The sequence below is a fragment of the Cucurbita pepo genome, chromosome 2, assembly GCF_057944985.1.
Source record: "Cucurbita pepo subsp. pepo isolate OVF chromosome 2, ASM5794498v1, whole genome shotgun sequence".
Taxonomy (NCBI): Eukaryota; Viridiplantae; Streptophyta; class Magnoliopsida; order Cucurbitales; family Cucurbitaceae; genus Cucurbita; species Cucurbita pepo.
Window position 1 is genome coordinate 14,790,366 of NC_141799.1, and position 14,539 is coordinate 14,804,904.

At 38.6% G+C, this 14,539-nt stretch overlaps 4 protein-coding genes across 4 annotated transcripts; 2 read left to right on the plus strand and 2 right to left on the minus strand.

Moving 5' to 3' along the window:
- Positions 1–621: 621 nt before the first annotated feature.
- Positions 622–3,612, plus strand: LOC111788400 (UDP-glucuronic acid decarboxylase 2). Its single transcript, XM_023668735.2, has 7 exons — positions 622–1,421; positions 1,524–1,671; positions 1,919–1,998; positions 2,069–2,152; positions 2,598–2,672; positions 2,909–3,001; positions 3,099–3,612. The coding sequence occupies exons 1-7, from the start codon at positions 810–812 to the stop codon at positions 3,321–3,323; spliced, it is 1,317 nt and encodes a 438-aa protein (XP_023524503.2). The 5' UTR covers positions 622–809; the 3' UTR covers positions 3,324–3,612.
- A 417-nt stretch (positions 3,613–4,029) lies between these two features.
- LOC111788401 (U1 small nuclear ribonucleoprotein A) lies at positions 4,030–6,979 on the minus strand. The gene is made up of 5 exons (XM_023668736.2): positions 6,712–6,979; positions 6,451–6,623; positions 5,621–5,714; positions 5,230–5,315; positions 4,030–4,537 (listed from the first exon to the last, which is right to left on the minus strand). Exons 1-5 carry the CDS (start codon positions 6,797–6,799, stop codon positions 4,250–4,252), a joined length of 729 nt encoding a protein of 242 aa, XP_023524504.2. The 5' UTR covers positions 6,800–6,979; the 3' UTR covers positions 4,030–4,249.
- A 1,093-nt stretch (positions 6,980–8,072) lies between these two features.
- On the plus strand, positions 8,073–8,789 carry LOC111789256 (protein SENESCENCE-ASSOCIATED GENE 21, mitochondrial). Its single transcript, XM_023669974.2, has 2 exons — positions 8,073–8,221; positions 8,345–8,789. The coding sequence occupies exons 1-2, from the start codon at positions 8,148–8,150 to the stop codon at positions 8,547–8,549; spliced, it is 279 nt and encodes a 92-aa protein (XP_023525742.2). The 5' UTR covers positions 8,073–8,147; the 3' UTR covers positions 8,550–8,789.
- Positions 8,790–11,096: 2,307 nt separating this feature from the next.
- Positions 11,097–13,672, minus strand: LOC111788875 (epoxide hydrolase 3). The gene is made up of 3 exons (XM_023669436.2): positions 13,180–13,672; positions 12,679–12,914; positions 11,097–11,498 (listed from the first exon to the last, which is right to left on the minus strand). Exons 1-3 carry the CDS (start codon positions 13,642–13,644, stop codon positions 11,249–11,251), a joined length of 951 nt encoding a protein of 316 aa, XP_023525204.2. The 5' UTR covers positions 13,645–13,672; the 3' UTR covers positions 11,097–11,248.
- Positions 13,673–14,539: the final 867 nt, after the last annotated feature.

Sequence of the window (14,539 nt, forward strand, 5' to 3'; positions counted from 1 at the left end):
AAAAAAGTCTAATGAACGATAAAATCAGACCAACACATAAAGGATCGAACCACAAAATAAAGAAGAAGAAATAATTGGATCGAAATTCAATTGTATGTCGTCGACCTCTTGTCATTGATCAACATGAAGGAGACAGAATTAGGTCAAAACCTGCTCCTAGCTCGTGGCACCTTGATTAAGACTAGTTTGAACACCGCTAGTAGATATTGTTCATTTTGACCAGTTATGTATCGTCGTTAGTCTCTCTATCTAACTGATGTGAGATCTCACAATCTACTCTCCTTGGAGATTCAACGTATTCGCTGACACACGGTCTTGGGACTGGCTCTGATACCATTTCTAACAATTCAAGCCCACCGCTAGTAAATATTGTCCGTTTTGACCTGTTATGTATCGTCGTTAGCTTCTATGCAACAAAATTTAGCGGAGAATAAATTTAAACAAGAACGATATAATATTTATTTAAAAACAATAATTGAGAAAACTTCCACATTTGCCACGGATCACTAAATCAGCCAACAATAGAAAACAACAAGAGTTACTTAATGGCATTTTCGTAATAAATCCCAACTATTGCCCTTTTTTTCCAACCTCTCTCCCTTTAAAAGCTCCAAAAATCGCCTCCTTCCCCATCAGAAAAGAAATAAAAATAAAAAGTAAAATTATATACCCCCTCTCCTCTGTCCTCACCTCACCTCCGCCGACCGGGATCCCTTATTCCCGGCCACCCGCCACTCCGCCGCCGTGAAAAAAACAAAATCCGCCTAAACCCCATCTGATTTCCCAATCGAATTTGAAATTCAAAAGAAATGGGATCGGAGCTAATTTTCAGAGGGCACGACGAGACCCAACCCACGGCGGACGCTTATTCCCCCAAACCCCCAAAGCCATGGCTGTCCGTCACCCGTCCGATCCGCTACATGCTCCGGGAGCAGCGCCTCCTCTTCGTCCTCCTCGGCATTGCCATCGCCACCATCGTCTTCACCCTATTCCCCTCTTCAAATTCCGTATCCCAAGCCAGCTACAACTACGACCCGATCCCGACAGAGCTAGCTCGGTGGTCAAACACGCCGTCGTACGAGCACCGCCCCCGGTTCCACGTCCACCGCGTCATGAACTCCGGAGGAAAAATACCACTCGGACTAAAGCGAAAAGGACTACGGATCGTGGTCACCGGCGGAGCCGGGTTTGTCGGGTCGCACCTCGTGGACCGTCTGATCGACAGAGGCGACAGCGTCATCGTGGTCGACAATTTCTTCACCGGACGGAAGGAGAACGTGATGCACCATTTTGGGAATCCGAGATTCGAGCTGATCCGACACGATGTGGTCGAGCCGCTACTTCTTGAAGTGGATCAGATCTACCATCTCGCCTGCCCTGCTTCCCCTGTTCATTACAAATTCAACCCTGTCAAGACCATCATATCCTTTTGATTTGATTTTGATTTTTACAGTTCATTTTCGTTGTTTCTTTCGAATTTGGGTTCTGGGTTTTCTTTAACTTTGGGTTTTGGAGGAATTTACAAGACCAATGTGGTCGGAACTTTGAACATGTTGGGTTTAGCGAAGAGGGTGGGAGCTAGATTTCTGCTGACCAGTACCAGCGAAGTTTATGGAGATCCTCTGCAACACCCACAAGTTGAAACTTACTGGGGCAACGTCAATCCCATCGGTCAGTTTCATTTCTTCTTCTTCCTTAATTTCTCCGAATCCAATGTTTGAGCGGAGGCGGCGGAGGAATGGTTTTTCACCTGAGATGCAGGGGATTAAATCCGGGGAAGGGTAGAGATGGTAAAAGGATGAACCGATGGGGGTGTTTGGGTCTTTTCAGGGGAACCGCCATGTTTGAACCTAGATCTGAAGAGGAAGGGTAATTCGGTAAATTTGAAGTGGTTTGTTATTGTCGGAATGTGTGACAGGTGTCCGAAGCTGTTACGACGAGGGAAAACGGACGGCCGAGACGTTGACCATGGACTATCACCGAGGAGCTCAAGTTGAGGTTGGTCGCCATTAATTATAATAATAATTAGTTTAATTAATTAATTAATTAATTATGTTTCCTTTTGCAGGTTAGGATTGCTAGAATTTTCAACACTTATGGCCCAAGAATGTGCATTGATGATGGGCGTGTTGTTAGTAATTTTGTTGCCCAGGTTAGCCCACATTTTTTTTTTCAAATAATATCTTTAGACGTCGGTTTTCTTATTAAAAAACATCGACTTTTTAGATTAAGCTATGCTCGGGTTGGTCTTTAAACTGTTTTTCTATTGCATAGGCCTCGACTAGTTTCATTGGACCAACCGTCTGACTCTCTATACCATATTTGTTTGACATGGAAACACGTAAAATGTTAAATCCTAGGTTTGTAGCCGCCATAGATTGAACCCATAGTGGTTGACTCCACACTATCGTTAAACGTTGTTCTTGTGGCAAACGATGAATGTGTATAGTATATGGATGGGGCTAGGAAGATAAATGACTTTGATTATAATTAAACGAAAACATAATGTAGAGTTAAAAGATGCCATTTAAAGTTTAAGGGACGAAATAGACACGAAAACGGAAGGATTTTGTTATAATTCATGTTGGGTTATGCAGGCTTTGAGGAAGGAGCCTCTCACTGTCTATGGTGATGGGAAGCAAACAAGGAGTTTCCAATATGTTTCTGATCTTGTAAGCACTTTTCCCTCCCTTAATTTCTTTATGTTTCTGATCAAATCTATGTTATATTGCTCGAATATGATGTCGTTTATCGTTTTTTGGTCTAATGAATAAGTAATTTTTTAAGTTCGGATTCGTATTGTGTTAATTATGAAACTTTTGGATCCAATGATCATTTGAAATTCGATTTGAAGTTATAGTCGGTTTGTCGTTACGATAAGACGATGTGTTTGTTTAATGTTCGATAGGTGGAGGGATTGATGAGGCTTATGGAGGGAGAGCATATTGGACCCTTCAATCTTGGAAACCCCGGTGAATTCACCATGCTTGAACTTGCCAAGGTACATTTTTGGACAAAGTAATGTAGTGAAAAAGTTGTAAAAACGTAACGATGATGATAACCTCGGTCATATGTATGTATGTATGTTGTGTGAGCAGGTCGTGCAGGAAACGATCGACCCGGATGCGAAGATAGAGTACAGGCCGAACACAGAGGACGACCCCCACAAGAGGAAGCCAGACATCACCAAGGCCAAGGATCTTCTTGGTTGGGAACCCAAAGTTTCTCTCCAGAAGGGTCTCCCACTCATGGTCTCCGATTTTCGACAACGTATCTTTGGCGACCACAAGGACAGCAGTGGAAGCGCCAAGACAGCAGCGTAGTCGTCGTCCCAGGTTCTTGCATCGGTTAAAGTATAATGGTTAAAACGAATAGCTCGAGGGGGAGGTCGAGAAGCAAAGGGAGTGGAAGTGAAAGCTTATAGGTTAGAATTTGGGTGATATGATGCTTGTTTTTGGATTTTGAAACAGTTGTGTTGTAAGTTTGATTAGAGAAAGTGGGGTTGGCTTAATTTGTGGTTGAGGGAATCACAATCAATCCATCCCTTTCACATCAATTACAGATTTCTTAACAACAAAAATAAAAATAAGGATCAAAATTATTGAGCTGAAATTGTAGCTGCCAAACTTTTTCTGTTCCTTTTGAATTTTGAGAAGATTGTGTTCATGTTCTTTAGAAATTGTAATCTAGTCAAGGTTCATGACTATGTAATCTACGATATCAATCAGGCTCGAATTCGCTATATCGTACAAGTAAAATTCTGCTACGCCTATGCCTAAAAGTTGGAGTAATCGACATGCTCGACAGAATTTAGTTCGAGAATTAAGCTGTACTTACTGGATGTTCATCTCCCTCAACAACACTTCAGCAGCAGCTCCTTTTCCCTGCACTGTGGAGTTGTGGCATCCTGTAGAACTTGCTGTAAAATATCTGCCAAGTTAGATTTCAACGAGAACAGCTCTTCAATCTCATAGTCATAAAAGCTTTTGGTTAATTTTTTTACTACTACATGATAATGAGAACAAAATATGATAATGAAAATCAAACTTTACTACGAGTTCAACGATAATCATGGCAACCGCTGCGTTCATGGGATCCGAGATCTGTTCTATTCCTAGTTAAGAAAACTGATCTGAATAGAATTTTCAGCAAGTTCATGATGACAGAATTTTACACACGATCTCCTGTACTGAGAATCAAAAGATAGCAGTTGGCTTTCCATACAGTGAAGAGACCAAGATTTGTTATCCTATTTCTTTGCATAAGTTATCAACATCGAGTTTTGCGGGTTCATCTTGAAACCTTGTAGCGCTTGCATGGCGACTGTCGATTGTACCTCATCGGCGTACTCTACAAATGCAATACCTGGCTTTGCTTCGATCATACGAACCTCCTTAAAACCAGGGTACTGACAGAACAGCATTTGTAGCATCATTGGAGTCGTTTCATGGGGAAGATTTTGTACAAACAAAATGCTATTGGGTGGGGCTGGTGCTTCTGGCACCATAACTCCACCAGAATAAGGTACTTGAGAGTGCTGCACCATTTTCAGGGGAGGAAAGGAAAGAGAGATTGCGTTAGCAACATACAATTTCCAATAAATAAACATAACAAGTACCATAATTATAAATATGATGAATTAATTGGCAAAGGGTTCTTGTAACGACCTTAAGGGAATATCTGATAAAATTTAGGGTCGTTACAGTTCTTAAACATGATTCTTAAACATGATTCTATGAAGAAAAAATAGGCAGATAAATTCATAAAGAACAACAAAAATGACTCTTACTACCCAGGAGGAAGTTAAAAGAAAGAAGAGCCCTATTTCAATGAATAGCATACAAATTAAGAATCATTCTTAATATAGCGAGGAGAGTGAGAAACGAAAAAGGTCGAGAGCGAATCATTTATAATGAACAAAATTAGCCTCAAGTAGTGAAGTTCTACCTTTTATTAGTTGTTACATTCTAATACTCTTATTCTCTATAATCTATAGTTGATAATCATGTCGGCCATATCATATCAGTGAAGCACTTAGAATACATTTTTCAACAACAGGTGAACATATAATAACTAATAAAAGTTTAGCCATGCCATATCTTGATCGACTTCGTTGGAGAATCAAACTATGTATATGAGGCTCAAATCTAGAAATGAATATATTATAGATATAAAAGTTTATAAAATTTATCAAAGACCAAACTTCAGGAATTAAATAGAGATACTTACCGCTGTTGCACCATATGCTCCACCAAAAGCAGGATTCATACCCATCCCAGCTTGATTAGCATCATGCTGCTCTTTCTTCTTCCTCCCTACCACATCGAAAGAATGGACAGATCTTAGATCAAAAGACTGCTACATAAACTATAAGACAACATTTTACTTACTTACTGAAAAAAAGTTTTTTTTTTTTTTTTTTTTTAATAAGAACTTACTGAAAAGTTACTTCCCTAAGATGTTAATACTGCTCCAATAGATTTGAATAAAATACTTAAAGTAAAAAGCTACAACACTCTACTATTGTATCAAATACTGAAGAAAAAGATCTTCATGAACCAAGCTAATTTAGACACATTTGAATTTGAATTGTCAAATAGAAAATGGAGACAAATTATACCCTTCTCCTCGTGCCTCCTTCGTTTCTCCCGGGGAACAAATGTACCATCAGACTTCGAGATAACATCCGATTTCGTCTTTGCATATTGTATCCTCTACATGATTGCAAATCAACAACACTTAACTTCGTATTACACCAAACTTCGTCAAGCCAACAAAAGACGAATAATAGAACAGAGCAACAAATGATATAAAAAATTGGTCGCACTTTATAACATGGAAAAGATACAAAGCCTACGACACCGTACAAAAATGCATAGAGAACGTAGATGTTAGCCACCAGACCTACAAACCAGAAATGCTCAACAGATATAGAACTATCATAAGATTGGCAGAAGCCACGTTTGACAACCATATGATGTGTGTCAAACTATTAAGAACCAACGTAATAAAGCTCAGGAGTAAACTCAAACATCTGCAATGTGATATATTTAAGAAGTAATCATTCAAGATCACTGCTCAGGATATTGATCATTCAAACAATAATTGTCCTTTAACCTTGCTAAAATGAAATCAGCTATGAACATTCATAGTAGACCACACCATCAGTACGGCAATTATCTGCAAGCAATCACATTATTTCCCAGCCATGTGCGAGTAAATCTCGACAGCCTAGATGATTCATAACCCAAAGAAAGTTCCAATTTGGTTACTCAGAAGAATCTATCAGCACTTTCATAATTTCCACATTGACTCACATTAGTATAACCCTCCATTTGAGCCAAGAAATTGCAAGAAATAATTTTAAATTGGAGCAATCAATTTCAATTCTTTATCGACGATAACCACCCTTTCACTGCTAGAATTAGTAAGTTCTAGTAAGCACATTACCATAGGCTTATCATAGAAAGGAAAGCCCTGCATTTGTCTAAGCGCATTAGTGGCAGAAGATACTTCTTCGAAGACAACCCAAGCCTGTCCTTTGTGCTTCAAGGTTTTGAAAGCTAATACTTCCAGAATCTTCCCGAACTGCGAGAACACCGCGTTCAGCGACTTCTTCAATTCTGCTCTTACAAAAGAGACAACAACAAAAATTACAACAAATTTCAGACAATTAAAGAAGCTTCCCCATCCCCTTCCTCTCAAAAGTACCTTCCAGCTTGATTTTCTCGTTGAGATTGTTAATATAGATGGTCATGTTCGGAGGAATCTCATTGCCAGTGCTGTTGACCTCCGCCATTTCTTACACCACCGTCCGCCGAATAGAAATGCTTAAACGCAAAACCACGAACGTCGAAAGAACACAACGACGGTCGACTTCGGAAAACGACGGCTCAGTCCGGTACATGCAATGCCACCGCCGCTCACAGAGGTCTGATCGGTCCGGCAGAGACTGAAAATGAAAGCCCTAACTACGGCTGCAGGAGAAGAAGCAGTGGGCTGCCAGTGATTTTGGGCTTTTATATCGGGCTTTCCCGCTTCATTTTTTAGCCCACAGCAAATCCGTCAAAAATACACAAAAGTATTATTTTGTTATTTTTATGTTACATTTTATTTCTATGAATTTCCTTATATTTTTAATTAAAATTTTGTTCATATTTTACATTATTTTAATTAAGTTCGACACTAACCAAAATAATTTAAAATTATCGAACAACAAAAAATTATTATATTTTTTTTAGACATAATACTATTTTTATTAATTTAGCCTTAATTTTATAAATATTTTATTAATTTATCCTTAATTTATAAATATTTTGTTAATTTAGCGTTAATTTTTATAAATATTTTATTAATTTAGCCTTAATTTTATAAATATTTTATTAATTTAGCCTTAAATTTATAAATATTTTATTAATTTAGTGTTAATTTCTATAAATATTTTATTAATTTAGCCTTAATTTTATAAATATTTTATTAATTAGCCTTAATTTTTATAAATATTTTATTAATTTAGCCTTAATTTTATAAATATTTTATTAATTTAGCCTTAATTTTATAAATATTTTATTAATTTAGCCTTAATTTTTATAAATATTTTATTAATTTATCCTTAATTTTTATAAATATTTTATTAATTTATCCTTAATTTTTATAAATATTTTATTAATTTAGCCTTAATTTTTATAAATATTTTATTAATTTATCCTTAATTTTTATGAATATTTTATTAATTTAGCCTTAATTTTTATGATGGCTTTTGAGCTTCGAGGAGGGTGCTGAACAATAACAGCAGCTGTTTGAATTTGAATAGTCCAATGTTACCGAATTTCCCGGAAATTAAAGTCCAACTAAGGTTTGACTGTTCTGCCCTTTCCCGCGCCACCTAGGACCCACGATTTTCTTTAACACGTGGACGGTTTTCAATGGGTGTTTGAGGTAAATGTTGGAAAATTAAATTAACACGTGTACGTACTTTTTGCCTTTCTTTGACGGGTCCTCTAAACCCGACCCGGTTTGACTATTTCCACTTTCCACGTCACTTCGCTTCCGTCTTTATAAATAATCTGCACGATCTCTGTTTTTTCCATATCTCAAACGCAAATTTTCTTGAGAATTTTCCCGAGAAACAAACGGAAAATCTCTCCATGGCTCGCTCTTTCTCCGCCGTCAAGATCGCGTCGGCTCTCGTCTCCGATGGACTCTCCAACACCCTCTTCCGGTACTGAAATTAAACAATTCTCTGTTTTTCTTTTTCTTTTTTTATTATATTTTATAAATAAAAAATACCCTTTTTTTCTGAATTAAATTATTCTGGCTTCTAACGTGCTGTGTGATCGGACAGGCGTGGGTATGCGGCGGTGGCACCACAAAGCGGTGCGGCGGCGAAAGGAGTTGCGGCAAGAATTGGCGCCAAGACGGTAAAAAGTACAGAGAAGGAGTCGTGGGTCCCAGACCCGGTCACCGGCTACTACCGGCCGGAGAATTGCGCCGCCGAGATCGACGCCGCGGACCTCCGGGCTATGCTTCTGAAGGCGACAAGGAAGTAAAAATGAGTTGAAAGCTTGGAGTGATGTGAAGGAGAGCCAATTTTGGTTACAGCTGCTGGGCTATTGACTATTATTTGAAAAGTTTCTATATATATATATATATATATATAATTTTTTAAATTATTTCATTAAAAAAATAAAAAAATTGGTGGAGCTAGTAACCTTACAACCTTGTGATTCTCGATAACCAGTTGTATCATCTCGACTTGAAATTTATAAGATAAAGAGGTTATTTATTGATTTTAATCTTGTTTCCCGAGGCTCGTGCACATATTCATTCCTAGAAGCTTTCACTTCAACGTGTCTTCGCTCGATCGCCTCCTTTTAAAGGACATTCTTAACGGTCTCCACAATGATATGATATTGTCCACTTTGAGTATAAGCTCTAGTGACTTTGCTTTGAGCTTCCTCAAAAGGCCTCGTACCCATAATCAAATCGATCACTCTTTTATAACCTTAATTTTACTTGATTGGAGCAGAGTTTTATATTCTACTAAATTAAAAAAAAAAAAAAAAAAAAAAAAAAAAAACTTACGTCTTACGCATCCCTAACCCGTTGACAGTCTGGCAAAGCTTACATCTCTAGCTTTTAGCACGCACTCACCCTTAGCTCGTGTCTCTTACTTCTGGTCCACCTTTGTTTAGAGCGGACTAGGCAAGTTCGTTCCATAATTAAAAATGGAAAATATAACATAAGGAAAAAAATTTATGATTTATTAAAATAATTACAGGAAGAAATAACGAATTAGGAAAAGGAATATTAAAAAAAAAATATTTTTCCTAAATCCTTCCGTTTTTTTTTTTTTTTTTTTGTCTCTCTATATAAACCGTCGATTGTTCTTTCCGGTCGAATAAACGCTTTCTTTTCCCTCTTTTTCTTGCGTAAATTTTCCCGAGAAACAAACAGAAAATTTTCTGGCATTCATGATGGCTCGATCTTTGTCCCGTGTCATCAACATCTCCAGCCTCGTTTCTCTCATCAGGTATTTATCCATCCAAAAAATTAAATATTTAACGAACAAAATCTAAATAAATATTTATTAATTTATAGTGTAAAATGCAATCCTTGGAAACGTGGTGTGTGTTGGACAGGCGGGGGTATAGGGCGGCGGCGACGGCGGCGACGGCGGCGGAAGGAGTTACTGCACGAAGTGGCGGAATGATAAAGAAGGGAGAAGAAGAAAGAAGTACGGAGATGGCGGCGTGGGTCCCAGATCCGGTCACCGGCTACTACCGGCCGGAGAAACGTAATGAATTGAAGAAAAGGAAAAACGTTTTTATTAATTTTCATTTAATACTTTAATAAAGATTATTATTCTTTTCCAATTATGTCCTTCATTGATCTTGCACTCATTTAACCTGGTCGGATCTACTTTCTCGAGTGTAATCCGTCTTATTCGAGAGTTTAATCTTTCGTTATTGTTTACTGTGAAAGAATAGCACGGTTCAGATAACACTTTTGTATGTGATGCAAGTGAACGTGGTAGGCAACGATCTAGTTGTAAGATGATTTCTGTGTGCTTCAATCCCTCTTTCTTAGCTCAAATCTGCTCGTAAAGACTGGATGCGGATCTTTTCACTCTATCCCATGCCCTCAAAGGTCCTTCCTCTGACGCCTCCCGTTCATTTTGATTCATCCTTTCATGTTTGTATATGAAAAGAACCTACTCTCGATGATCAAAGCCTTGACTTTCTATGTTATTAGTAAAGCGCGGGAGCGTTCTAGCAACTTGCCGCTTCTCGTGAGAATTCCGCTCGCTAATCTCGAATCGTGACAGGGTTGTGTTTTTGGTTGAAATGGGGTGGTGTTTAGCGTTTTAGATGGGAGACGGAGCTGTTATCCCAAACCCTCGATAGTTCACTCTTGCTTCTTGTAGTTATATCTTTCTAGAGTAAACGTCCCGCAGAAGATCATAAAAAGGCCTCAAATCAGCTATTCTCGATTGACAAACAAACAAACAAAAAAACCCTAAAGTAGTTTCACTCTCGAGACTCGAGATGACGTCAAGACTCGGGATCGAGATGGCAAGGTGAGATGCGACGTTGTATTGAGAGACCTTGGCCCGAGCAGAGCCAAGGTCGAGCCGAATGACTTGGCCTACGTAGAGGCAAGTCGGATGTGTCGCAGACGATTGAACATGCACGCGCAAGCGGCGTGTGTGGTTGAACAAGTTTGGATTCCGCACAAGCGATGTTCGATTGGCGAAGACAAACCTCGCCTAAGCTCTGACAAAGCCACAAAGTCCTGGCGAAAAATATATATGGGGCTTAATTCTCCTCAAGGCTAGTCGTGAGCGTGTCAAGATCACGACGCCGCACGGTAAAAAATATAGGACCGTGATAGTTGGAGCTACTTTCGTTAAAGATTACACATCAAACTCGAGAGGAATAGCTCCAACCAAATTTTCATTTCGAGAGTTTATTCAAAGCTCAAAATCAGTATTTATTATTTTTAGGATCGTCTATGAAACCCCTTTAATATTTTTAATTTTAAAACTCGTCCTTCGGATTATCTTTAAGCTAACCATCTATCCTGGAACAGTCGAATGACTTAAGTTTAATCCGTCTCATTTATTGAAATCCTTAAACTTCGACACGAACATGAAAATGAACAATTGAGAGGAAGAGAAGCGATCAAAGATACAAAAACAAAGAACAAACCGAACGAAACGGATTAGAACTAAGAAACAGAGCGACGATCAGCAGAATTTGTTGAAGAAATCATGAATATGGGCGTTGATTTCATCAGGCCTCTCTTGGTTGATGAAATGAGAAGTGTCTTTCATTACAACCACTTCTTCCAGACCAGGCACGTCCCTTTTGAACCCATCGCCATGGATGTACTGTTGAGCTCCTGGAAAATGGTAGGTCAGGTCCAAATCCCCCACTATGAACTTCACTGGCACCTTGATTTCTGCCCTTGTCCATGCCGCTGTCAGCTCCCAGGTCCTGTAGAACCGGACATGACGAGCGAGTACAAAGAGATTTATGTCCATTAACTAAACAGAATTTGAAACAAGCATGTTCGAGACCCCACTTATTATGTATGTACGTATGTATATATATATATATAATTTGAATTGTTTTAGTTTCATTTATGTGTATATATGCATGCGTGTGAGTGTGTCTATATATATATATATGAGAAAAATGTTCAAGATCTAGCTACTGCAATTGTCAGCGCCGAGAGACTCCTAGACTTTGGCAACGAAGCGAGTTTCCAAAGAAAAACGACACAGGCCCCAAACACCAAACACTGGGGGCAAAACATATAGACCGTCAGGTCACCGAAATGAAGACCCCAATAGAATGAACGGAAGTAACGACAGACCAAGTGAGTGGACATATAGACCTCCTCAGAATAACCCGTCTCGAGGACCTTAGCCTCAAAAGAACTATCCGACGACACCTTTACAATGCTTGTTATGTAAAAGCCCCCACAGACTGTCCTACTGTTCTCATCGGGCCTCTCTCAGTGCACTCAAGAGAGTAAAGACACAGGAGTCAAGACTACGTCAAACAAGAGAGAAGATGTTTTACCCCTAGTGTTTTGGGGCGTGTGTTGTTTTTCTTTGTAAACTTGCATCGTTCCCAAAGTCTAAGAGTCTATGGGCGCTGACAATTGCAATAGCTAGATCTGTAACTTTTTTTCTCATATATATATATATATATATATACATACATACATACATACATACATAACATAACATGTGTGCGTATATATATACACACATTCAGACGTTTGAACGTTTTGTAATGTTGAAATTTAAATTTTTAGAAATTACATTGATATAACGTTGAATTATATTTTCCGATGTTTAAATTTTTAGATATTTAATATTTTTTAATAGAAATTATATTGAAAAATAAAAGTTATTCTTCGAAATCATATAAAAGGGGAAGTAAAACACACTAGAATCAATCCCTTCCAAAGTAAATGGAGAATTTTAGAGGTAAAAGGTGAATTTTTTTTTTTTTTTTTACATCATTACTTTTAACTTTTTTTTTTTTTTTTTTTTTTTTAATATTGTTATGAAAAATCCTGTAAAAAAAAAAGTGACACGGTAAAAAAAAACACTTTTTAATTAAAAAAATGAAAAAAATGAAAAAGGTGAAAATATTTTGTTACCGGTCAAAAGCTCGGTAGTAATTGAGGCCACCGGTGAAGCCAGTGCGGGAGAACATGTCAGCATAAACGTCGATATCTTCCGGCGTCAGCCACGTGGCGGGCGGCGGCGGTGGAAGCCCTTCGAATTTAACTTCTCCGGGCAAATATGGAGCTCGGGGATCCCGATTTGACATAACGTCCTTGAAAAACTTTTTAATGTCCACCGTCCCAAACTCTTCCTCCGCCTGCCCTGGTTGCTGTACACAGGTGTTGAATTATTGAAAATGAGTCCTACATTGATTAATTAAGTGTAAGATCATGGGTTTATAAGTGAAAATCTTATCTCCATTGGTACCGGATCTTTTGGAGAAGTATAAAGCAAAACCACTAGAACTTACACTCAAAATGGACAAATATCATACCCTTATGGAGAGTCATGGTTCATGATTCCTGACGCCATGGGCTCAAAACCGAGCTCATATTTTCAATGTAATTAGTACTTTTAAATTAGTGTTAATTTACCTGAAATCTGACCATGTAGAATTGGTCCCCAAGAACGGATTTGAAGGCTTCGACAAAGGGCGTGGTGGGGTTTCTGGGAAAAAATTGGACGCTCAAAATCACGGCGGCCTTGATCCGGTCGGGCCTGAACAAACAGAGATACCAAGCGATTATGGCCCCCCAATCGTGGCCAACGAGAAGCACTTTCTCTATGCCCAGCTCGTCAAGGAGACCGACAAGGTCGCCGACGATGTGCAGGGTCGTGTAGGCGTCGGCGGACGGCGGTGCGTCGGAGTCTCCATAGCCGCGGAGGTCCGGGGCGATAGCACGGTAGCCGATGGAGGAGAGGTAAATGAGCTGGTGGCGCCATGAGTACCAAAACTCAGGGAAGCCGTGGAGGAGGAGGACTGGTGGGCCGGTTCCAACGGCGGCGATGTGGAGGTTTATGCCGTTGGTTTTGACGGCGGTGTGCTGGATGGCCTCCATTGAAATCGGTGAGTTTTGCTTGGTTCTTGGGTCAGGTTTATAAAGCAGGGGATGTCCTGTTCCCTGTCACTGTTTCCGAATCAAAATCATTTCCACTTTAGAATATTAAAAAAGTTACATATATTTTCAATTTTTGATTAATTGTTCGAGTAATTTGAATTTTGTCCTCGATGCCACAAATTTTCAATAACTAGAAGAGGCCGTAGCTGTACATTGACAACAACGCTATCCAAGTACAAGGGTTCTAGTGCTTGATGCTAGACGAACACGGCTCTCCACAATGGTATGATATTGTCCACTTTGAGCATAAGCTCTCATGGCTTTGTTTTGGGCTTCCCAAAAGGCTTCATACCAATAGAGTTAGTATTTCTCACTTATAAACCCATGATCATTCCCTAAATGAGCCGATGTAGGACTTTCATCATCCAACACTTGAAAGGGGCAGTGTTCTTGAAGCGATCACTCCATGACATCATTTATAAACATCATTTGAGATAAAATAAATTCAAAGTAAAAGTTTATGGGCATGATTGAAACATGTGCGAAGTTTAAAGATGTTTTGTGTAATTTAATCTGGTTATAAGTCCCGATTCGTCACATATTACATTGTAATTTATACACTAGTATAGTTATGGGCACGTATATTATATTGGTTTAAAGCGATAGATTCATATTTTCGATGCTACACGATGTAGAGATTAATAATGTAGGGGTTGAAATGAAATAATTTCAATTATTGTTTCTTTTTTTGGACATTTTTATATTATTATCTTTATTTTCTTGTTGGCCGTCTTTTCATTGGTTCATAATTGACTTAATATCTTATAATATCCTATAATTCTTTTATATTAAAATGTTGAAATAATAATGGAGCTACTGTTACCTTTTTCTTTTT